This window comes from Myotis daubentonii, chromosome 3 (genome assembly GCF_963259705.1).
Source record: "Myotis daubentonii chromosome 3, mMyoDau2.1, whole genome shotgun sequence".
Taxonomy (NCBI): domain Eukaryota; kingdom Metazoa; phylum Chordata; class Mammalia; order Chiroptera; family Vespertilionidae; genus Myotis; species Myotis daubentonii.
The window spans coordinates 156,448,529-156,473,523 of record NC_081842.1 but is presented as its reverse complement, the minus strand read 5'-3'; the positions used below and the strand labels follow the sequence as shown (position 1 = coordinate 156,473,523).

Genomic DNA, 24,995 nt, shown 5'->3' with positions numbered 1-24,995 from the left:
CCTGGTCCTATGAAACCTGCATACCAACATGGCGGAAAATCAAAAGGAAAGAATGGCATAGGTTTCAGTTCAATACCAGGCTTTGCATGAGTTATTTGACCTAAATGCCAATCCCACAGGTTTATCCTTGCCACTACTAGCAGAAAGTAACTTGCTCAGGGCCACAAAGGTAAAGAAAGGGTAAGCCGGATTTTAGCTCAAGTCTGTCTAGATGTTATTTTTCACCACCTCCAGTCAATGAGCTTAAGGGTGTTGCATCTGGCTTTAAGGGTGTCATTGCCAACCAAGAAGGTACATTCTACACGAGTTGGAGATCCCAAAATGAAGTCAGTAGGTGGGAGGAACATGTCTCCTAACTTTCACAGCGAGCTCTCCAAGTAGAAGCCTAGGGTTGAGAGAAAATGGTTTGTCCCAGAAGTGTCTATTAACTGTCTATTAGCAGTTATGAGAACAACATCTATACTAATAACAGAGGAATATGCAAATTGTCAGGGATGCCATCACAGTAACAGTAATAACCAAACAGCAGGCTGCTTGGGGTGACAAGGCTGGCAGGGGGGGCAGTTGGGGGTGACTAGGCCAGCAGGGGGACAGTTAGGGGCAAACAGGCCAGCAGGGGGCAACCAGAGCTGCAGGGGAGGGCAGTTGGATGCAACTAGACCACCAGGGGAGGGCAGTTGGGGGCGACCAGGCCTGCAGGGGAGGGCAGCTGGGTCTTACCAGGCCAGCAGGGGAGGGCAGTTAGGGGCAACCAAGCCAGCAGAGGAGGGCAGTTGGAGGCCATTAGGCTGGCAGGGAGGGTAGTTGGGGGCAAGATCATGCCAGCAGGGGAGGGCAATTGGGGGTGACCAGGCGTGCAGGGTAGGGCAATTGGGGGTGACCAGGCCTGCAGGGTAGGGCAATTGGGGGTGACCAGGCCTGCAGAGGAGGGCTATTGGGGCAATCGGGCTGGCAGGGGAGCAGTTAGGCGTCAATCAGGCTGGCAGGGGAGCGGTTAGGGGACAATCAGGCAGGCAAGCAGGTGAGCGCTTAGGAGCCAGCAGTCCCGGATTGTGAGAGGGATGTCCGACTGCCAGTTTAGGCCTGATCCCACAGGCCTAAACCAGCAATTGGACATCCCCTGAGGGGTCCCAGATTGGAGAGGGTGCAGGCCAGGCTGAGGGACTTCCCCCCATCCATCCACAAATTTTGTGCACCTGGCCTCTAGTTGTTCAATAAAACTTGAACAAATAATACAGTTGATAAAGTAACATACTTAAATTTATTAAAAAGAGAGAAAAAAATGTTTTCACAGATCCAGGGTAACCATGAAAAAAGGTTTTCCTTCCTTAAAGTATTCTGTCACACTGGAGGGAAAAAATAATAAAAGGATACATGAAAGCCAATAAAAGAAAAGCATGAGCATGGAAGACCATCATTAATCTTCTCTATTCAAATGGCAGTCACGGCTGCAGATTACTGGAAAGGCTTGAATAGCAACTCTATTCAGAGACAAATTAAGTATTTTTTATACTCAGAAATAAGTATGTGATCTAATTGCATACCTGATTCTGGAGTCATGCAACTGACTGTAGAAACACCAGTTAAAGGCTCATTAGATCAAAGGAGAAATATAACTCTTGACATTTTTTTGGCAAGAAAATAATTAAAATTATAATGTTAGCAAAGTATTCTGTATGTACACACGAGTCACTCACTTTATATACACCTAAATGGTATTAAATGGATGATTTTCATTGCCTAGACTTAGTGCAGCCACATGGAGAAAGTGTAGGGACAAGGAGAAAGACAGGGGCATAAGATGGAAAATCTAGTAGGGGCTTGGCAAGGAGGGGCAGGCGGAAAAGAGAGAGACCCCTGGGATGAGGGTTCTGCTTAATTCAGATTCTACTCTTCACCAATAATTTCAAAATAGTTGGCATATGAGATAGCTCAAGTATGAAATAAAACTATGCATACAGTGATCTTAATCTCTGCAGTCATTGTTATAAATATTTATTGAATAACTTCTATATGTTAGCTCCCACATCTCTGCTGCTTTTAAGAAAATGGGAAATCCCTTTGGGAGACCAGAGACATGATGTGACATGTTTTTTTCACTAGGTAGATGTTAAGAGAGCCTACATTAAAAAAAAATACTAGTAATTCCATATATTATGATAAAAATAAATTTATTTAGGTAAAAAATGCCATCTCTCCTTGCTTGACAAGGGTAAAGCCCCACCCGGTGGAGTCTGTTTGCTAACACGAATGAGCTCAGCTATAGTTTACCTCCACGTGTCACGTGTACAATCAACAATCAGCGCAAGTGAAAGGTGTTTCCTATTCATCTCACTATGCCAGCGGTTGCTTCATATCACACTGGAGAAAATCACAGGAAAACAGGCCAAGAAATGTCTTTCTGTTGATTGAAATGTCATCTTTAAATGGCCAAATAGATTTCCAGCTTGAGTCTATAATTTGAAATTGCAACCAACTTCATCTCTGTGCAGACCAAATGTCTTCTAAGCCAAGAATCACTTTTAAAACAAACTCCAATTTGAGGATAAACACACATCTTTCAATGTGTGGTTTTAAACACCATTGTTTTGCACATTTTGAAATGGGATTTTTTTTTGCATCCCAACATTGTCCTGTCATAAATTAAAAGAATTTCATTATCACTAATCTATTGCACTAATGCCCAGTAATTGCCTATGGTCTATGCTTCATCATCCAAGGGTATAAAAAGGAACTTTGGAGCTGCAGTTGTGGTCAGCCAGCTGACAGTCGGTCCTCTTTCCCACTCCACATTAAACAGCAGTGTGTTGGACATGCTGGTCCAAGCCATTCGGGGTCCCTCTGCATTGTCACTGGATAAGGAGGCCCGGACTTGATTATCTTTGGCAGAAGGATTTTAGTTAGTAAATATCAAGTGGTCATCACTTTCTTTCCTACAACAGAAAAGGGGAGGGGGAAGGAGAAAAGAGATTATGACTCAAACATCTTTGGGAAGGAACAGAAATACTTCATATCTAGGCATGCATAGCTTATCAACATGCTAAATGGAACATTAAAAAGGGAAAAAATTAAGAAGGGCATTTGACATTATTTTTGGTTTGAGCAGATGCTTTTGGCAACTTGGAGGAGCTGTCTACCTCTTTGGGACCCTCCATCTCCTTTCCTTGACAAGCCTTCTTAGTGCCTGGAACCGCAGACTATCCTTCACTGCAGTGGAGAAGGCGAAAGGTAAGTTCTGCATCTGTTCAACCAAGCACATCTTTCCAAAGAACCACATTACATTAGAGCTGGAAGGGCTGTCAGAGGTCATCTGTTCACCCTCATGACACTGAGGAACCAAGATGTGTAGGAGGGGTCATGGGACACATTTGATAACTGGCAGGGTCCAAAATGAAAATCCAGGGGTTTAATGATCAGACTAAAGGCTCCTTCAACGACTGGCAGGAGAATCCATTGTGGTGGCTGCTGGACTACTATCTGTCATGGCCCCAGAGAGGAGGCCCACACACCAATACTCGTAACACCCTTCCTAAACCCTTTTCCTTGAGTTTCTCAGTGAGGTCTTTCTCCAATATTTACTCTCCATTCATAGCCTTCCTCAATTTTATCCCACTCTTTGGCTCCTAGCCTTTGGATAGATCCAGGTATAGTTAATGTTTTACGGAGTCAAAGCCATCACTTGTTCTCAAGGCCCAGTATGATCCATTTCCTTCGTCAGGCCCTAAGATCTTCATTTACTCCCTGCAAGGTCCTTCAAAAGCCCCCTAGATCTAGGCTTTGATTTGATTACTTGGCTAAAGCTGTTCTAGCTGATTTCACCCATAACTATCTTTTGGTAATAGCCACTCCTGTTTTCATTTTTGATATCCTCTTTTTTCAAAACCTCCAACATCCCCGTTTTTCAGTAGATTTCCTTTGGTGGACCCTCCTGTTCCATTTAATTCTTTCATTAAAGACGGGCCTGTCCCTCCTTTTGCATCAGGCATCTTCTCAGCAGCCCTTAGCACGTCTTAGGGCAAACTGCTGATATTTATCCCAGCACTCAGACCCAACCTGATTAGCTAATCTTCAAGTTTACCTCTTACATCTTTTACTTATTCCATGTGGCTGCACAAGAAAACATTTAACAACCTCCTAGGGCTTTTTATGGTGCAAACATCAAAAAAATCAAACACCAAAACCCCATAGGTTACTCTCTAGAATTCACAACTGCATTCCAAGATGATTTCTTTTTTTGTTCTGTACAGCTACGTATTAGAAAAGCAACTTAGGGAGACTTTCCTTGTACAAGATGCCTCTTAGGAAGTAGCTGCCTATTAAGAAAATTAATATTCCTTTATCCCAGCTTTCATGGGAACAATTTAATGCTCTGAAAGGATAAAATGTGATTTTAAAAACTTAACTCTTCTCAGAAGACTTCATTTCATATTTACTAGACATTCTTTGGAAATGCTTCAATCAGGTCATTTCAAATCCCAAGATGCGGTATGAATTGATTAGCAGGAAATACATCCTGTGGTTTTTAAGCAGCAATTATGTTCCCCATCTTCCTTCAGAAATTTGGTTTAGAGAATCTTTCTCAAAAAACATGGGTAGGGGACACTTTGAGTTAACAGCCCGCAACCCTGACTAGAGATGAAAACAAACGTGTACAATTAGATATCCTGTCCTCACCTGACCCCCATTCTCGTCCCCACACCACCACATGGAGGCTTTGCACTGAGGTCTAGACCAGCGGTTTTCAAATGGTGCGCCGCAAGAATTTTTAAAAAACAGGCAATACCTGACTATTTAGTCAGGAACACTGACCTCTTTTCCCTTAAACTGTCAAATTAAAAAACTGAGAACAGCCAACGCAATAGCCCTCTGGTATGAATGAATCAAAATTATACCTTTTTTTGTCAGATCGGCAAAAAATATTTTTTGGTGTGCCGCAGAATTTTAGTAATTAAAATTATGTGTGCCATGAGATGAAAACGGTTGAACATCGCTGGTCTAGACCATTTTCTTAAGTGTCCTGATGAACAGCAAGCAAAGTGCAGTTGGTCACCGAAGAGCTACTGACATGCATTTCCAGCCCAGGACATGTACAGCCTCCTCTCAGGCAGGGTTCCTGTTCCGGTCAAGAGGAGTTATCTGTACCACGTATTGTGAAAAGGGAAAATGCCCTTGACATTCCAAGAGCTCCACCTCTAAAATTAAGAGTGTTGCCTGACCCGTACAACTCAATGATTGAGCGTCGGCCTATGAACCAGGAGGTCATGGTTCCATTCTCGGTCAGGGCACATGCCCAGGTTGCAGGCTCGATCCCCAGTGTGGGGCATGCAGGAAGCAGCTGATCAATGATTCTGTCTCATCATTGATGTTTCTCTCTCTCTCCATCTCCCTTCCTCTCTGAAATCAATTTTATATATATATATTGACCTCTTACTTTGGCCACATAAGAGTTCACTCTCTTGACTTGAGGGACATAATTCATGCCTTCTCATAATAGTCTCATAATATCCCCACAAGGGTCCAACCATGTCATGTAGCTTTCTACCCTGTTTTATTAGAATTCATTTCTAAAGCCGTTTCAGTGGGAGGGAAGATGGGTTCTTCCCCACGACAAGCTGATTTCTGAGTGTAGTGTGCACCTGGGAAGTACTCTTTGTTAAGGCAGCAGAGCAGCTCCTCTCAGGAGCATGGGGACCTGATAAAACACAATACCGACCTCCTCAGACAGCAGATGCGGGACAGGAAGGCTGAGGACTCTTCCTGATACTCCTCTCGGCTATTACATTCCTTCAGGAACTCCTGAAGATCCGTCTCAGGAAACCCATTCTGCTGGTATTTCTTCAAAAAGTATACAGTGTTGTTACCTTATGTATAAAGCATGAGAAATTTCTCCCTTTGTCAACGAACCAAACCCACCTTTGCTAAAATAAAGCTCTCCCACATTGCTAGGTCAGATCCAAGAACTGATATTAATAATGCTGAATCAATGTCAGTCCCAGAAGGCCAAGCCAGGGCCACCATGGAACAGAGAACAACCCAAAGGAAAACACGTCTGGTGCCAGGGTGAAGCAGGGGAGGGGTGTATTAGTAAGGGAAATAAAAGCAATAATCAGAAGGCTAAAGTTTTAAAAGTAACGCAAGACCCCCTTCCCCTCACTGCCCATGCAGAACCTGCTTGAGAAGGCTTGAGAAGTAATCTCTATTTCCTCTACTTTTATGAAAGAGGGTCACTTCGTGGGGCAGAAGGCAGTAGGTTCTTTCAAGCAGACACAAAAACCCTGAGGCCCTCTCCCCTCACGCTAAGTGAGGTCATCCACCAGGTTATCAAGACTTGGCCCGCTCACAGGGACACTGCCCCATCAAAGGCAGGGACACACAGGGCAGCAGTGTGCAACAGTCTCTCTATACTTCCAGCCCTGCTGTTAGAGCCACACACCCACTCTTATGTGGAAACTAACCTCCCCAGGCACAAAAACGTGCTCAGGAGTATTTCCAATGAATTAGCTTCTTCTGCGTTTAGTCTGAGAAGGTTCAAGAAGAGCACAACACCCCAAGGCACTGACATAGCACCCTTGGTTGTTCCAATGCTGGTCTGAAACAGGCTTTCTGAGCACGACCACTTGCTGCTAGATGGGTCACCACTGGAGGCAACAGAGCGCCCTTCAAGCTACAAACCAGTTAAATGGACCCAAACTGAAAGGATACAGAACCCACCACGTGGCTCAGGAAGATAGGAAGCTAAACAGCCACAGAGCCTTAGCTTTCATCATTTAAAGGAAACCTGTATCACACAAATGGTTGTGTCATCCAGTGTACTAGTATAGGTGTTCCAATATCTGAACAGTAGTCAGGATGGTGATGACCCCTTAGCACTCAAAACCTAGTTCCAGGACAGGTACTGTCAGTGCTGCGACCAACAATCGAACTACTTAATTTACTAAACTCAACCCCTCTCTACCCATTGCCTTTCTCTTTCCACCACACCTCCAAATCAGTCACCGTGATCTGGGTGACAGGGATGATGTCCTAAATGCATATTTAAAATTAAACTCCAACATCCAGCAAGTCTCTCTTCTTCTATTTAAAAACAATTATTTGTTAATTGATTTGAGAGAGAGAGAGAAACATTGCTTTATTGTTCTTATTTATGCATCCATTGGTTGTTTCTTTTATTTGCCCTGACTGGGGATTGAAGCCACAACTTTGGCATAGCAAAATAATGCTCTGACCAACTCAGCTAGTCGACCAGGCCAACAGCCTCTTTCCTACAAAACTTCAATATTTAAGTAAAATATAGTATTTTAAGGAAGTGTGTGGGGGGGGTGGGGGGGGAGGGTAGCTTTTTCCTATGCTCCAATCTATATAGGTTTTTCCGTTTTCTTCTCAGGAAATCCTGATAATTACTTACCTTAATGGTGTCATAAGAATCCGTAATAAGCGCAATGAAAAGGCTGAGAATCATATATATAAAAAGGCTGATGAAGGAATATAAATATAGGCGACTGAACAGCCACACCAAGACGCTCTTCTGCTGGATTTGAGCAAAGGTTGCAAACATATCATCACCGTTGACCAGAGAAAACAGACACTCAGAAACTGTATTCAGAGCTACAAACTGAAGGGGGGAAACCAAAGTTAGTTTTCAAGATATATCATCCAAAAAAGCAGAGAAGTATCTATATCCAGTTAGCTTGTTTTGTTGAAGCTATTGTTGTCATTGCTATTATGAGTAACATCCATTTTAAGACAGCTAAAATACCAAAGCAGGAAAACATTATTTAAAACTCCCTTGCGCACTCACTATTTCTTGACATTTCCCTCAGTTTTTTCCTATACATTTTTATATATTTGTAATCATATCATCTAACCATTTTGGATCTTGATTTCTTTTTCCCTACTTACCATCATCTTACTTACACTTAGAGAGCATGTGTTAGATAGCAGACCTTTCCTTAGAAATGTCAAGTTTAACTATTTCCCTGTCACTAAACATCCCAATAATAGTTGCTATTGTCAAGAGCAATGTAATGAACATTTCTAAGCATAATGTTTTTTTCCTGTTATTGGGTCTAAGTGATTAATATTTTTAAGCCTAAAACCTGCTAAACCAGCCGTGGGCAAACTACGGCCCGCGGGCTGGATCCGGCCCGTTTGAAATGAATAAAACTATTGAAAAAAAAGACCGTACCCTCTTATGTAATGATGTTTACTTTGAATTTATATTAGTTCACACAAACACTCCATCCATGCTTTTGTTCCGGCCCTCCGGTCCAGTTTAAGAACCCATTGTGGCCCTCAAGTCAAAAAGTTTGCCCACCCCTGTGCTAAACAAACCGCTTTCTGAAAGAACTATAGCAACTCCATTCTACAACCAGCAATGATGGAAGTGCCTGAGATACCATATAGGCTCAAGAAAATTTTGCTAAATGAATAGTTTCACTGTAGCCTTTCCAACCAAAGAAGGTCGGGGTGATTTTAGCACATTCAAAACCAAAGATGGTCATCAATGGGAGAGAGAAAGACGATGATTGTGCCCAATGCCTTTAGGGGCTCCCGGCTAACAGTGGACAGGCCACAACCAATGTATTCCAGTGCCCTATGGGAGAGCTGGGGTGGGCTGTGTAAGGAAAGTGACCCTCAGAACGAGGGCCTGAGGTGGAGTTCACCAGTGAGAGGAGAAAGGGAAGGGTTTGCTCCGTGAATATGGAAAATTCAGTGCTGAGCCTATATAAGGCAGCCAGAGAGGCGTGCCTGTGCCACACTGAGAAGCCTCACTCAGCCTTCCACATACTTCAAACTATTACAGGCCAGAACCGGGAACCAGGAAAAAAAACTGCAGCCAGAGAGTGACCTGACCTGTTTCTAAAGGGCAACCCTGGCATGTATGTGGTAGATCTCCTAGTCTGGAAACAGCCCAGGGCAGGGACATGCGGCAGGGGTGAGTGCAGAAGCCAGGAATGCACAGGGTCCAGATAAGACTGGAAAAGGAGGAAACTGAGGGGGAAATAAGTCTAGGACTACTAATGGTCTCAGTTTTAGACAAGGCAGCTTGAGGTGCCAGGTGGAAATGTTGACATGAGGGAGTCGGAGGCATACATCTGCAGTTCAGAGCTGGTCTGAGGGTTGTGTTTCAACTGCAATCCCCAGGCGGCCATTCCAGGGTCTGTGGCTGACAAACTCCGGCCACATCGGCTAAAAACGAACAGCAGATGCTTCATAAGCTAACATCTTAGGGCCAGAGGGTTAACATTAGATGGAAGCTTCTAAAGAATAATAATGACCTAACAGGTAAAAAATGGTATGGTTTTCAAAAACACCGAGGGAACAGCTACCTAGAGTTCTGAACCAAATTGTTAGCAGTGGGGGCCATGTGCCCATTAAGTCAGTGTGGCTTTGGGGACAGCCATGTCCCTGGTGAATGTCTGCTGGAGGCAAAGACCAACAGGTGGTTGGCATAATAAATGTGAGAGAACAGTCAGAAGGCTGATGGACCTTGGGCTTTAGCAAGGGCTAAAAGCTATGTACCGATTGTTCTGTCGAGACAATGGTGGCTGAAGGCATTCTCCTAACCTGATCATCTTTTACTGTTTACCAAACCTTACCTTTGATATGTCTGTTTGGTTTGCTAAAGGGCAAATGTATATTCTAGTAAATAAAAAGCAGTAGATCCGGAGATTCAGGGAGCCACTCCACTAGAGTAGGTTTCCGCCTGGCTCCCCCCAATGCCTTCTAAATTTATATTTCTTATCTAGTAGATCCATTCTCCAGATTCTGAATCCTTGCTGCAAAAGGTTGCAGCAAATGTCTACAAAACATCTCCACTTGGAAGTTGTACTACTACTTCACATGCAACAAAATAAAACCTCCCACCCCCTAACCTGGAAACTGGGCTTTCCTTCCAATTGTCCTGCTCCTGGTCAGTAATTTCAGTCTCCTACCGAAGAAACATTTACTCCCAAATAATCGAGTACTTAAAACTATGTGTTGAATGGATTGCTCTCCCACTCTCTTCACTCCGCGAAGGTCTGCTGCTCCTACGTTTCCCTGACCCAGTCTATCTACTCCACTCTCAGGTCCACACTCACGTCTGGATTATTACAGAAACTCTGAGGAAGTCTCCTTCACTCCAGCTTCTTCGCCCTTCAGTCCAAGCGGCTGTGGTAAAGTCTAAACTTCACAGAATGCAACCTTCGGGTCATTTCTCTTGCATTAAGACTATACAAAGTCTGGATGCAAAGTAAAAAAATCACACCAAGAAGGCTGGGATAGGCCCTCCTTTGCGTGGCTTCCTTCCATCTCCCCACTGTCAATATTACCTTGTGCTTTTCTCCTCCTACAACACCACACCCATTTCTCCATCTTTTCCTCGTGAGATTTATTCTCTTCATCTGATACCTTCTCCTGTGTCCAACAAAGCCAACTTTGAAGGGCTATTTCAAGTCTACCTCGAGACAGAGAGCCTTTGCAGCACTAGTCCCTTCTGTGTATCAGTAAGAATCACAGTGTAAACTACTGCTTGGCCTTCTAATTGGTTTTGAACCCTTCTTCATACTCCAACTGGATGGAAACACCATGTCCGACCCTCCCTCCTCCATGACTGGATGCACAGGGTAAAGTCTGTGACCGGGGCAGCAGACACAAATGTAACCCCAACAGGGACCCTGCCCAGGCCTGTGCTGCTTCAGCAACAGCTCCAAAGCTGCTCTCCACAGAGACCTGGAGGGAACATCCAGTTGAGCCAAGCACAACAATATGCAAATTGTTTAACAGTATGACAGGCAGTTCTCCGAGTACATATTTTCCATCTAGCCTTCAGAAAACTAAGTTAAAGCTGGTTTCTATGGCTAGCAATTACAACTCTAACAGCACCATTCATAATTCATGTTTCTCATCGTTTATTTTGGAATCTGGCCAATTCCTTTGTTTAGTTTCCACAACCCCTAACAGTCTGTGCTTCAGGTTCCAGAATTACAAATAGCTGGTTGGTTGGTACATATCCAATTCACCCCTTCGTTTCCAGTGCCGTGACTTAGTGTCCATTTAGAAACAATACCTGTCTCAGCATTCATGTTATTCACAGCCGGTATGCTTCTCTCTCCTCTATGCGGGTGAGACTCACTTTCACCCAGCAAAAAGTCAAAACAGAGACGCCATAAGGTAGGTGACTGGCATACACCCTGTCATTGGTACCACAGGTGGCTGTGAACCAGTCACTTTCAGGGGCCAAACTCCACAGAAGTGAACATTAGAAGTAACCAAGGTGAGGAGAAGTGGGGTCCTAAGGTGCTTCCAGCCCAGAAGGACTGCATTTATAAAGAGTTGCTGTGGTTCTTAGGAACTTGTGAGCCCCTGGAAAGCAGGTATTACTGTCTCTCTGTTTCTTGTTGGGTAACAAACCTGGAGAATCCCTGCCATGTTCTGTGCTGGACCCAGGGGATGCAAGCAGCAATGAGCTATAGTCACTGCCCTTCCAGAACTCAGCCTAGAAGAACCTGACATGCTTGGAGCACAGTGGACATTTAATAAATATTAAATGGGTATTTCCATAAAGAGTCCCCATAGGGCCTTTGGGACCACAGTGCAAACCCAAGCATTTGTTTCACAAATGATATTTTTAAATCGAACCAGAAAGAACTTTTTTAAAAAAAATTTAAATGAAAATATAACTTGCAACAGCTTATGTCAGAGAAGGACATAAAAATCACCTTCAAGAGCAATATTTAGGTTTAATGTTTTATCTGGCTAATAGTTCTTTTGAATAAGAGAGGTACTTGGCTAAAACTAGAGACTTTGAGAGCAGGACGATGTAATGCAGGCTCTGCCACAGTGTTTACCCATGGCATCAGCAAAGGCCAACAACGTTTCGATGCCTTGGTCCTCTCATTTCTGAAATAAGGACAATGCAAGACTATGATTTATTCTTCACAGCAAAGAAGTCCTCCGGAAATGTAAAAGTTACTTTAGAGTAATGTTCTTCCAGACCTGGTTTTGAATTATTAAACATCAACAGTCTCTAGCCCTTGGTGCCATACATTTGAAAGGGCACTGTGCCAAAGTCCATTAGTGCTGGTACCGATACCGATGGGACACTGCTTGCATCTCTTCCCTCTTTCAACTGCAATCCAATGTCTACCATGAAAACAGGAAGCGAAAATATGGGTCTTGCTACCAGTCAAGCTGCAGTGTACAACTAGTTTTCCTGAGACCTCCTCTTTAGAGTGGCTGTAGAAACATCAATGGTGAGAGAGAGTCATTGATTGGCTGCCTCCTGCACACCCCCCACTGGGGACTGAGTCCACAACCTGGGAATGTGCCCTGACCGGGAATAGAACCATGACCTCCTGGTACATAGGTGAATGCGCAACCACTGAGCCACGCCGACTGGGCTAGAGTGGATGGTTTGCTTAAAGAAAGAGTTAGCTTCTACACCTCAGGTGGCTATGATTCTAGATCCTAGGAAATGCTTGCTGTGCTGTCCAGCTTTTGAAGGCTTCGGGTACTACAGAAGGTCTTCTGATTCAACAGAGACTGACTGGCAGAACCTGAATGATTGACAGTTTGAATTAATTGGGGGGATGGGAGGAGAGACACAGGGGGCAGGAAGCATTTCTAACTTCAGACTCATAGAAGCAGCAATATGGAGAAGGAAAGCACGGAGTCCTGAGTCAGACTGAAGCTTTTCTTCTTCCACTGGCTGGTGCATTCAGTAAAGTAACTGAACTGTGCATTTCCCCAGTGGGTGGAGATGAGAGACAGACGCCATAGACAGGCCTGGTAGGCAGCCCTGGACACAGCCCTTATCCCTGCTCCTGTGGGGGAAACGGAGGCAGATGCTGAGACACACAGGCGGGAAGTGCAGCATGCACTACGGTAGCTGCCAGCCACATGTGGCTGTGGAGCACCTCCTGTGTTGTCAGGGTGAAATACACACTGAATTTCAAAGATTTAGTACAAAAATAAAGAGTGCAAAATATCTCAATGCCTACTAGTAAATAAAATATATAATTAAAATCACAATTTTATCTGTTTCTTTTTAAAAATTTTTCAGTATAGCTACTGGAAAAATTTGAAGCCACCTGTGGTTCTCATTTGTAGCGCTCACTGCCCCTTTATTGGACAATGCTGGTCCAGAGCATCCCAGTCTCCCCCGCATCCTTTGAAACGACAGGATTAAACATATGAACATGCAGTCGGATCCTCAAAGCAAATAGAGAGAAATGAGACTGGTTATGTGGCTCTCCTCTCTCAGAGTTGATCTATTCAGTCAAACGAAATGCTCGTCTGCAATGGTCTGTTTTAGGCAATTCCAAGAAAAGCCCTACTGGGTATTGGTCAAAGATGGGTATTAGGGTCAGGCAACCTGGACGTGAATCCTTTATCTGCCATTTACTAGCTGTGTAGCCTCAGGGAAACTGTGGAACACAGTAAGATCCCCATTTCCTATGGGGCTACTGGGGAGTTAACATAGCAAGGGAGCTAAGGAACTTGGGTCCTATATCTATCTGGCACATAGCATTCAAGAATGGTAGCTATATTAGTAAAATTCAAGTAGCATTATCTGAGCACCTTCCAGGACAATGATGGGGTAGGGAGATGAAGGGCAAAAGAGATAGGACTACTTGTCCTGAGGCCTTGGACCTGTGAATTAAAGCTGAAATCTGTACCAGTAAACTTGGTATTTATTTCAGACAGTGCAACACTGTCCTCTAGTGACAAAAATCTGGAGAAGCATTCAAGAATGTGGCAAGTGAAGAAGAAAAATGTTAATTTTCCTGGGCACTCACACAGTTAGTTCTCCAGATCAGAGAGATCATATCAGCAAATTTCATCAGGACTCAGTGGCAAGGAATAGGGAGAGCAGTGATATTATCAAGATTTACTATGAACCCAGAGACTGTCACTTTGTTCACTATGCCTTTCCAACAGGAAAACAATGATTCTCTTCGGACGTATCAGATGCAAGCCCGAAAGAGGAGGAAGCCTGGATGTGTGCCAATTTACTAGGACATATTCAAGGAGGACAACGCACAGAGCTCGACCTTTCTGGATTGCTCACGTTTTGTGAACAGTGTGTAAACCAGATATAAGCATATGTTTTGTTTAAGGCAATTGGAGAGGTCAGAGGTTGAGGCTGAGCTGTAATACAAGCATCAGTGTGACCCTTTGCACGTCACCTCTTTTCTCCTTGCACAGCACCTGAGCCAGGAGAACAGGGCCAGGGGCTGCTGCGGAGATTAAACAAATGAGAGGACAGAAATGCTAAGCGCACAGTGTTGGCTGCTGTGATTTTTGTTGTATCTGTGGTTCCAACTGCCAGGGTCCCATGGAAGAAACACTACAAGTTGCAATAACTCCTTTTCGTTTATTTATTTATTTATTTATCTATCTATCTACCTATTGGTTTGAAAACAGGGCCTACCTACTTTCATTTCTTGACGTTTCCACCAATCAACGTTATTATTTTAAAACAAGAAGAGCACAACTTTGATGTCCCTGAGGTTATGATGCTGCCTTTAGCCCAGCAACAATTTGGAATTCTGATGCTGATCTTTCATAAGGCAGAGGCAATGCTGCCATCAAAACCACCATCACAGACAAGACGTGTTTCATTTTAATCATAAACCTAATATGGTCCATTCTGGGCACTCTGTCCACCTTTGTTCTCCTCGATTAATTGGGATGAAAACCCTAATACGTTAAATTAGAAAGATTTTGTAATAATTTCCCCCATTCTATTTTCATTTTTATTATAGGATCTCATGTCCAGACATTTCTTATTTGACAACTGGCTGGGCTGGAATGTGGCCCATAAACCAGGCCCAGACAACTCTGAAATGTGCTCTCCACTCCCTCACAGTGGTTTCAACATCCAGTAAAAGGAAAGGAAAAGAAACCCGATGCAAAGACATGGCTTTCCTGGCGCTGAGGGTATATGTTGGGGGAGAGTAGGAAAAAGGTTGCCCTGGAAGCCCACTTCTCAGGTGCCTAATTTGCAGAAGGAAGAACCAGGGCTACACACCTTGTTGTGATACGGGCCCAAGACGATCCAGCCACAGAAGGTGTAACCCAGGTAGATCATCCCGGCGCAGGCGCAGAAGCGAAGCACCTTTGGCAGGGAGGCTTGCATTGTTAAAATGAGCACCTGAAAAGACACCAGCAGTGCGGGGGGCATTACAAAGGAGCTTACTGGAACCTGAAGAAGAAATGAATCTCAATCCTATGACACGACCCAATGCCACATCCTTACATTATAGTTTTGGAAGTAACCCAGGTATCTGATGACTCCGACCCAGACAAGAAGCGTGGACGTTCCAAGCAAAATGCTGCACAGATCGTAATTTGTGATATTCTAAGGAATGAAAAAACAGATATGAGCAACATATTCTATTCCCCTCAGCTTATTAATATCACTTTAAGTTGATAGGAAAAGAATGGACTGCCTGCTCTCTATAGGTGATCCTAAGGGCTTTTAAATTGAAGAGGAGAGTAATAGAGAGCACAGTCCCAAATGTATTTCTTCTTTCCTTTTAGTATTTCAATTGGTTGAACTGATTTTTTGTTAAAATAATATCCTGAAACAGAAAATGCATTTACTTAGGCATTAAAGAATATAAACTAATGGTGTTTGTTAAATATGAAATGATGCAAGTCAGCTATTTCTGAAAGAAAGCTCAAACGTGATTGGCTAACACAGTTCTGCTCTTGAGGATTTCTGGATCTAATTGAGGAGATACACACACAACCACAATCCTATATAATGGAGCAGTAATATGCAAATTGACTGTCACACCCTCACACAATATGGCCACCCCCATGTGGTCAAAAGATGGCCGCCAGAAGATAACCAGAAGGGGAGGGCAGCTAGGGGCAACCAAGCCAGCAGGGGAGTGCAGTTAGGGGCAACCAGGCCAGCAGGGGAGGGCAGTTGGGGGTGACCTAGCTGGCAGGGGAGCAGTTAGACATCAATCAGGCTGACAGGAGAGTGGTTATGGGGCGATCAGGCTGGCAGGCAGGCGAGCGGTTGGGAGCCAGCAGTTGCGGATTGTGAGAGGGATGTCCCTGTGGGATTGGGCCTAAACTGGCAGTCGGACATCCCCCAAGGGGTCCCAGATTAGAGAGGGGTGCAGGCTGGGCTGAGGGACAACCCCCTCCAGTGCATGAATTTCATGCACCAGGCTTCTAGTTTTAATATAATATGCTAAGTGCAGTGAGAGATGCAGTGCCCAGCTTGTCACAGAGAATTTCCCATGGGCATGACCCAGAGCAGGGCTGGGCCTGGGGGACAGGCTGGGGGAGAGCATTGCAGGTAAATGATCAAAAGACTGAACCAGGGCCCAATGCGAAGAGCCAGAAAGTTGTGCTAGAGGGTCAGTATGGATGGCTCAGTGAATCTCAGGCAGGAGAGGGAGGCAGAGCTAGATGAGAGGGCCCTGGAGGCCAGTCCACTCAAGGGGGTTCCCATGAGAAGGGACGTAACAGTAGGATAGAAACTTCCAGGGACTTTCCTCTGACAGCTGTGTGGGTGGATCTGAGGGATGTAAGGCTAAAGGTGGACAAGCAATGAGGAGACAGCTACAGCAGTCCAGGCCAGAGAGGAGCTGGCCCGAAGGAAGCCAGAGGTCATCAGGATGGACAAGCAGGAGCTATGTTAGTGTCGGGAGGGAAAGTTAGACTCCCCGATGGACAGCACAGCCTGGAGGGGAGAATATCTGGGTGAAGGGTCAAGACTTTGTTATAAGATCAAATCAGCGAAGTTCTATGCAGTCAGGCACCTGGCAGACACTCTAATAGTCCTGCCCTCACCCCCACCTGCCAGAGCACCCACTGGGCAGGACTGGCTCTTGATAGAACTGGTTCATGCATCACTGCTTCTCCTGCGATTTAAAAAAAATAAATGAAACCCGCCCAAACAACCAATCTTCTCAAACTTCAGTTCCTATGCTCAAGAAGCTGCAAGGTTCCTGGGGATATTCATAGGGATATCATCTCCCCCAGAACATCGGTTTCCTTATGTTCCCTCCACAAGGAATTGGGTCAGAGGAGGCTTCCGATATAAGGAAGCGAGAAAAGAGAAAACATGAGAATCAAACTAGTCTCCACAAGGCTTTAATATCCTAAAGGATCATCCAGGATAGAAAGAGCAGCAGACTTAAAGTGGGTGGCCCCTCACCTTCACTTGAATTTCCATTTTGAGGATGGATCCAATGATTGTCATGAGGTCGCTGATAATCACCAGGACATACCAGCCGTTGATGAACTCCCACTGGTCAGCACTACACACGTGTCGCTGGTACTTCTCCAGGAAGAAATTTAGAAATCTCTGCAGCAAACATTTTAAAAAGTATTTATTACAAACCACACTGCCCTCTGGAAGGAGAAGGTAAGTGCCAAACAGAGCTCTCACCTGTAACATGATACGGTGTTACCTACCCAGCTCCATAGATCCATCTCAAGGCTGGAGATTATGCCCACACTTTCCCCCTCACCTGCCCAGCTAGTGTAAAGCCTTCAAGTGCCTACCAAGTGAACTCAAAGATTATATGCTTATGCTCTTCTCTCCAACAGACTCTTGTAAGAGCTGGCACACAGTACATCCCAAACACATTACTTTATCACCTCACTCAACCAGACAGTACCCTATGCACCAAGCATTAGTAGCCTGATCTTCCAGAGGAGAGAGCTGAGGCTGGGGAGGCAGGGCCAGGATGGATGCCCAGGCTTTCCAGCTCCAGTGTGTGTGTGCTCCCAATGCCCACCCCCTCTGCTTAGGCAGAACCAGGACTCTGACCTGGGATCAGAGTATCAGGGGACTTGCGGGGAAGGGGCAGTAAGACAAGCGGATATTTACAAAATAAGTTGACAGAGGTCAAGAATGAGAACAATAGAACGAAGACTGTTTTCTTGCTCCACCAATGGCCTACTGATGACTTCATGCACCTCACCCCATTCTGCATTTCCACACACGCCACAAACCAGAGTAAGATTTGTGGGGAGCTGGGCTATATCTTCACAAGAGCCCTGAGAGTAACAAGGTGAAATGAAACTCGGGGGAGAATTTTCAAGCTATTTAAAATATAGAATAAAGTATTTTATGCTTCATTATAACCCACGTATTATGCCCCCTGTCAAAATGAAATCTTATTTGAAGGCAACAGATGAAACCCACACATGCTATTATTCTGTTCTTAAGATTTACTCCTGAATTCAAAAGGGTCTCCTTTATTCTGGAAACATTCAAGAGCTTGAGAGCTCACCATTGTGCACCTGTGCTCATTAGCTCAGTTTTAAGCAAGATAATTATCGGGTCCCACCTGACATGATGGGAGCTTGCACTCACCCTACACACCTCAGGTTGATGAATGCCTTTTAGGGGGCAATCACTCAAAGGAACCTAATTTAGTCAAGGGCTCCAGAAAGGACAGGATGACCCTACACCAGGGCCCACTGTTTGGACAAACTGATGGTGGAGGCCAAGAGGGGAGGAAGAAAATGCAAGCACACATACCTTTCGTAAGCGTAAAGCAAGAACAATGGATCTTGTGCACAGAATCAGAGACGCCAAGCAAATCACAATGACGAACGAATCAAATGCCAGCACATACTGAGCATTCTTCTGAACTGAGGAATAAAATCAGAATCCAAATGATAAACACATCTCACTGGGGAATAATTTCTGACAAGATGGTCGTCAAAAAAGAAGTCTAGATGATAAATTCAAAAAACATCAGAAACAAATCGCAATACATTTACTCAGAAGTCTACAAATAAGGTAAAACTTTCCGTTATTAGGAATTATACATTTAAAAACATATAAACTCTTAAGAGATGTACTAAAATGTATTTGTAAAGATTTACATAGACTATAATTTGACAGAAGGTGGTCCATTTGGGCTCCATTCATAAGAGGCAAAACTATTGACATACTCTGAGGTCTTTCGCATACAAGCACAAACATCACATTCTCCATTAATGAAGAAACATGCAATTTAAAATGCCTCTGACTCAGACTCCCCATTTCTGTTTCTCAACCTTACTGTGCACTTTCCCAGCATTCAATAAGCTCTTTCTGCACATGGAGAAAATAACCACCTGGAATGGTAGTAAGAAGGAGAGTATGTTTTGGAACACAGTAGCATGGGGAATGTACTGGAGGAAGATGAAATTGTAACCTTAGCTTCTCTCTGACTTCATGGAATTATCCCAAATACCAACGATGGCTCTCCCCTGCCTGGGTCCCCTGTCCATCCCTGCAGTCCCATCACCTGCCGATTGCTTCTCTCCCCTCATCTTCTCTATCCTGAGGCCATGCTTCTTCCCACCTCCTATCAGGTTCTCTCTCACTCTTGCCTCAGGGGCTTTGCAAATGATGATCCCTCTGCCTGGAACAGCACTCTCTCCATCACACATGTGAATATTACTCTTTTTCTCCCTAAGTGGTTTGGCTCAATGGATAGAGCATTGGCCTACAGACTCAAGGGTCCAAGGTTCAATTCCGGTCAAGGGCATGTACCTTGGTTTCGGGCACACGCCCAGTAGGGAGTGTGCCGGAGACAGCTGTTAGATGTTTCTAAATCTCTATCCCCTCCCTTTCTCTCTGTAAAAAATCAATAAAATATATTTTTTTAAAAAATTGTTCTTTTTCAGCCTTAGGTTTCAAAGTGAGTATCATCTTCTCAGAATAAAATTCCCTGAATTCCCATCTTTATTAGCCCATCCCCTACTCTCACAGCACTCTCCATAATGTACACACCTATAGTCTCCTTTGCTTGATGACCACTGAACTTGAAATTACACCTTCAAAGAGAGCACAGTAAGGAACAGAGACGGTGAAAAATGGGAAAGGACATGGCCTCTGGGGGGCCTGAAAACCTGGGTCTGAATCTCAGCTCTGCACTCAGAAGCTGAGCAGCCCTAGGGAAGGTGCCTCGGTTTCCTCATCCAAAAAGTGGGTAAAAAACAACAACTAATCATAGGGCTGTTGTGAAGATTAAATAAGTTCATATATGGCCGAAACCGGTTTGGCTCAGTGGATAGAATGTTGGCCTGCGGACTGAAGGGTCCCGGGTTCGATTCCGGTCAAGGGCATGTACCTGGGTTGCGGGCACATCCCCAGTGGGAGATGTGCAGGAGGCAGCTAATCGATGTTTCTCTCTCATCAATGTTTCTAGCTCTCTATCTCTCTCCCTTTCTCCCTGTAAAAAATCAATAAAATATATTTTAAAAAAATAAGTTCATATAGGAAAGCACAGGAAACAGCCCAGGTAAACAGCAAACACCATGGTTACCATGGAATCATTCAATGCCCATCTTCCCCACCAAATGGTTGGCTCTGGGAGGCAGGGATCAAATGTATTTTGTCAACACTACAGTGCGTTTGCTTAGCATAATGCTTCAGTGTGCTTACAAGTAAATGCAGGGACTCCAGCAGAACATGAGAAGAGCACCGAATAATCTAAGAACTTGTGAAGGTCTGAGCTAAGTCAGAGGCAGAAAAGGCACAGAAGGAGGAGGCACAAAGTGGTGAGAGATGAAGCAGAGAGAGGCAGCATGGTCTCCAAGGGGACTCAGGGAACAAGGAAGAAGGACCAAGCAGACACGACTCCTGGTTTTCTGTCCTCCATAAACTGAGCTCAGTCTAAATGTCCATGATGAGAGAGGATGGCTCGGTGGCAGCTAAAGCCATGAGTGTGGGCACAGCCACTCAGACCACAGAGAGAAAAGTAGACAGAGGGCAGGGGGTGGGGGGCAGTAATGCTTGAGAATTAGAAGAGGAAATGAGCTCAGGAACGAGATGGAGAAAGGCCAGAGGAGAAGGAAACAGGACTGGGGACAGGCAACCTTCCAAGGGGTCCAAAGTCAGAGTGCTCCTCAGCGACACCTCTGCAGAGAAGTGTTTGAGAGAGAGATCGGAGTTTCCGCAGACTTACTAATAACAAGGTGTGAGTGACAGCAGCATGAGTGTCCGAGGGTAAAGCTGCTCACCAGTGGGTTATGACCACAGCCAGCCAAAGCACGTAACTCACTGAGTGAACTATTTAGCCTCGCTAAGCAGGCGTCAGGTGCCTAGGCTACAAAGTGGGGGAAGCAACAGTGCCTGCTTCAAGGGCTGTCAGGAAAGCAGATAAGACATCCATGTGAAACCAGGTAACATGCCTGGCACCTAGCACTGACATTTACCTTTAGCCATTTTATACTTTAGAAGTTTAGGTAAAAAAGGAAAGCAACTTAATTTGACTAGAATCCAACACTTCCTTCCTCCCTCCCTCCCTTCCTTCCTTCCTTCCTTCCTTCCTTCCTTCCTTCCTTCCTTCCTTCCTCCCTCCCTCCCTCCCTCCCTCCCTCCCTCCCTCCCTCCCTTCCTTCCTTCCTTCCTTCCTTCCTTCCTTCCTTCCTTCCTTCCTTCCTTCCTTCCTAAACCATGAAATGAGGCAGGATTAGAGGCAGTTCGTGGGAAAATGGGACTGAAAATCCATAAAATGCAAGGACAGCATCTAGTACCTTCCTGTCTAACATTTAACTAGCCCAAATCTCTAAGACTGCTCATAGTGAGAAAACTGAGGCCCAGAGCTAGAAAGAGAAACCATCCCTCATCACAGAGAAAATAGTATTGTATTGTTTTACTTTATTAGGAAGATGAGTTTGGTGTGCCGCAGAAAGTATTTTATGAACACTGTAATTGCTTTCTTACTCTACTGAAACTCGGTTACCCCTGTGGGAACATTGCCCAAACCTAGGTGTGTAAAACACTAGTCCAGGTTTGTAAAACACCATTACTGCCTGCCTGTGTGGCTCTAACCCAGGGCTTCCCACACTTACTAAACTCCCTTCCCCTATGACACCCATTACATCAGCCATCAACGGGGAGTCCTGCCCACCAATACCTCCTCCAGCCCCTCATGCCCAAATTGCTACACTCATAAAATCAAGTTAAAGTGGAGATTAATGGCACACTTGGGAACAGGTATTAGAAGTCAAAAGAAGCAATATTTGGTTTGTATATGAAAATGGGTATTCCCTCATATTTCGCCCTGAGATAACATAGGCAATGATGAGAGGGAGAGTATATGAATGTGAATGAACTCAGAAGTTTTGGAAATAGCACAAGGATCTCACCAGATGTTACCCTTGCCTTTGTCCCACTTCCTGTCTTTCCACTTCTCCAAAGCCAGGCCAATCAATCAGACTGGGGGAGGAAGGGGGCACGGACATGGGGGGGGGGGGGGGCTCCATTTTCTAAGCTAGTTTCTAAACTTCAGCTTTTTTCAAAGTTTTCACATCATTTTATTTTAAATTCGTATTTTCCTAGTGACAGAATCTGGATTCTTACTACACAGCTCTGGAAGCCTATAAAAATGTTAGTGTTTCTCCTCACTGGCCACAGGAGGGAGCCAGACCTCCTTTCTTCTTCTTTTTTAAATTATTTTTTTAATCATTTTTTAATTTTTCAATTACAGTTGGCATACAATATTACATTAGTTTCAGGTGTACACCCCAGTGATTAGACATTATATAACTTACTAAGTACTCATCCTGATAAATCTCATACCCATCTTACACCATACAGTTATTAGAATATTATTTTCTATATTTCCTATGCTGTACTTTACATCCCCATGACTATTCTGTTACTATCAATTTATACTTCTTAATTCTTCACCCAACCTCCAACCCCCTCCCATCTGGCAATCATCAAAATGTCCTCTGTTTCTATGCATCTTTCTGTTCTGCTTGTTTGTTTATTTCGTTTTTTAGAACCAATTGTTGATAGATATGTATTTATTGGCACTTTACTATTCATATTTTTTCTCTTTTCCTTCATCAAGAAATATTTCATATAATGCTGGTTTGGTGGTAATAAAAAAGGGGGGGCATGGAAACGATAAAAAAGAACCAGAACGAAATGAAGGGTACGCTAACTGAAATGAAGAATAATTGACAGGGAATCAACAGTAGAGAAGATGAAGCCAAAAATCAAAAGAGCAATTAGGAGTATAAGGAAGCAAAAAATACCTATTCAGAACAGCATAAAGAAAAAGGAATCCCCCCCCCCACACACACACACACACAACCTAAAATGAGGATATTGTAAGGAGCCTCTGGGACAACTTCAAGCAAACCAACATTTACATCAAGGAGGTATTGGAAGCAGAAGAGAGAGAGCAAGAAATTGAAAACCTATTTGAAAAATAATGATAGGAAACGTAGGGAAGTTTTCCCCAGTCAAAATTAACCTTTGCTTTCTTTACCATCATGCCTTATGTACCTCCACCACGTACGGCTATCCATGACATATTGGAGATTTTATAAGCATGTCTGTCTCCCTCACTAAGGTGTTTTCTTTCTTCTCCAGAGTGCCTAGCAATTACTATGTGCCAACTCTTGTTCTCAGTGCTTTGCTTTACATTCTAACTCACTTAATACACAACATACTGGAAGGTAAGTACTATTATCACCATCATTTTGAAAAGTACTGAAACATAGAGAGGTTAAATAATTTGTCCAAGATCACAGACATAGTAAACAGAACCAAGACCCAAACCTAGGCAGTCTGGCTGCCAGGGTTGTACCCTAAGCACTGGGCATGCTGCCTCTTCTAAGAAGTATATAATCAATACTTGCTGAATTTAACAAAAATGCAAAATTTCTGGCTATGCTTTACAGAATCTAATGCTCAAGATATGATTTTCTGGATCCCTCTCTTTCCGTCATCATCTAAGTCAACCATGTAAACACCTGAAATTCCAAAATAAAATGCTAAAAATCCTCCAATGGGCAAGCATGTAAGATACTTACCAGATCCAGATATGTTTAAGTCTTTACATTCTTCAATGTTAGCATCACTGTCAAAATAGATTTTGATTTTGCCACTGTGAGCTTTGTTGTCAAAGGTAATCTGGAAACACAAATGTATGAAGAGCAGAATATATGACTTGTTAGATCAACTCTGCTTAAAATTTTAATAGCATCCAAACAGCAGGCTGATCCAAAAATAGTACTGATGAAAATGTCCTCATCACATGATTCTTCACAACTTTCATTAATGAAAAAACAAGGTCCAAAGGCAGCTTTGTGTAAACTTCTACTAAATCCACAAGCAGGGTAGGAGAAATCCAAAAGCAAAACAGCCAGCTAGTCCCAGGAACAAACATGAGATTCACCATCTTTGACAAGAGAACACAGTCACCTCACTGATGGCACTGAATAGAATCCAAAGGCATTTGCTTCAAGTTAGCCTTTTGGGTATGAAATTCTAGGTTTCTACTAGGTTGGAGATTAGTTTTCTGTTCACCTCGAGTGCTATATATAATGCTTTCCGAAATGGCAAAGAATGCCCTAAGGCTGCAGGCTGAATTTAAGATTGCAAATGACTCATATCTTCCACTATTACACTTTCATCACTTAAAATTTGTAAGTGAAATATGCTGGGTATTTTAGGCCTTGAGAGAAGTATTTTGGGGGTTTTCCTTGGGGGAAATGAGACCTCAAGTGCCAGGGTTAGTGGAGGTTTAGTCATAGCTCAGAGATACAGAAATGAGGCCTGTAGGTTGAGTTCTCGAACCTCTAGTTTGGTCATAGGGATATAATTGGGTTACACAGAGTGTGGCTTGTGTTCAGAGATGCCCAATGCTTATAGACTTACTCATAGATCAGCTACTAGGACACTTTCAGCTCTCAAGTTCTCTGCCTGTGAACTTTCTTAATTTCATCATGTGATTCATAATGTGTAGGTCACTCCACAGCAGCTAATCCTGCTCTTCTCTTCCTTACCACAAGTCACCATTAGTAATTACTTTTATTTCTTTACTTGTTCTTCTCTCTTCCACTGAGCTGTAAGCTTCCACTGCACCTCTAGAGCAGGGCCGTGTCTGGTGCATAGTAGGGACTCATTAGTATTTATGGACTATTGGGTAGAGTGCTCTCCTGAGTTGCTAAAAGATAATTGCATACAACTTTCAGCTCAGCATCCAGTTTTGCTCTTCCATGAACATGAAGAAGGG

General features: G+C 43.9%; 1 protein-coding gene across 1 annotated transcript in view; it reads right to left on the bottom strand.

Moving 5' to 3' along the window:
- Positions 1 to 2,154: 2,154 nt before the first annotated feature.
- The window catches only part of MCOLN2 (mucolipin TRP cation channel 2), a 56,225-nt gene continuing 33,384 nt past the window's right edge, over positions 2,155 to 24,995 (bottom strand). The window contains exons 7-14 of the mRNA XM_059689020.1: positions 23,791 to 23,890; positions 18,503 to 18,615; positions 17,168 to 17,317; positions 15,245 to 15,346; positions 15,017 to 15,139; positions 7,406 to 7,612; positions 5,714 to 5,835; positions 2,155 to 2,933 (exon numbers count right to left, since the gene is read on the bottom strand). Of these exons, the coding sequence (XP_059545003.1) occupies positions 2,897 to 2,933; positions 5,714 to 5,835; positions 7,406 to 7,612; positions 15,017 to 15,139; positions 15,245 to 15,346; positions 17,168 to 17,317; positions 18,503 to 18,615; positions 23,791 to 23,890 (954 nt within the window). The 3' untranslated portion in view covers positions 2,155 to 2,896. The remainder of the gene's footprint in view (positions 2,934 to 5,713; positions 5,836 to 7,405; positions 7,613 to 15,016; positions 15,140 to 15,244; positions 15,347 to 17,167; positions 17,318 to 18,502; positions 18,616 to 23,790; positions 23,891 to 24,995) is intronic.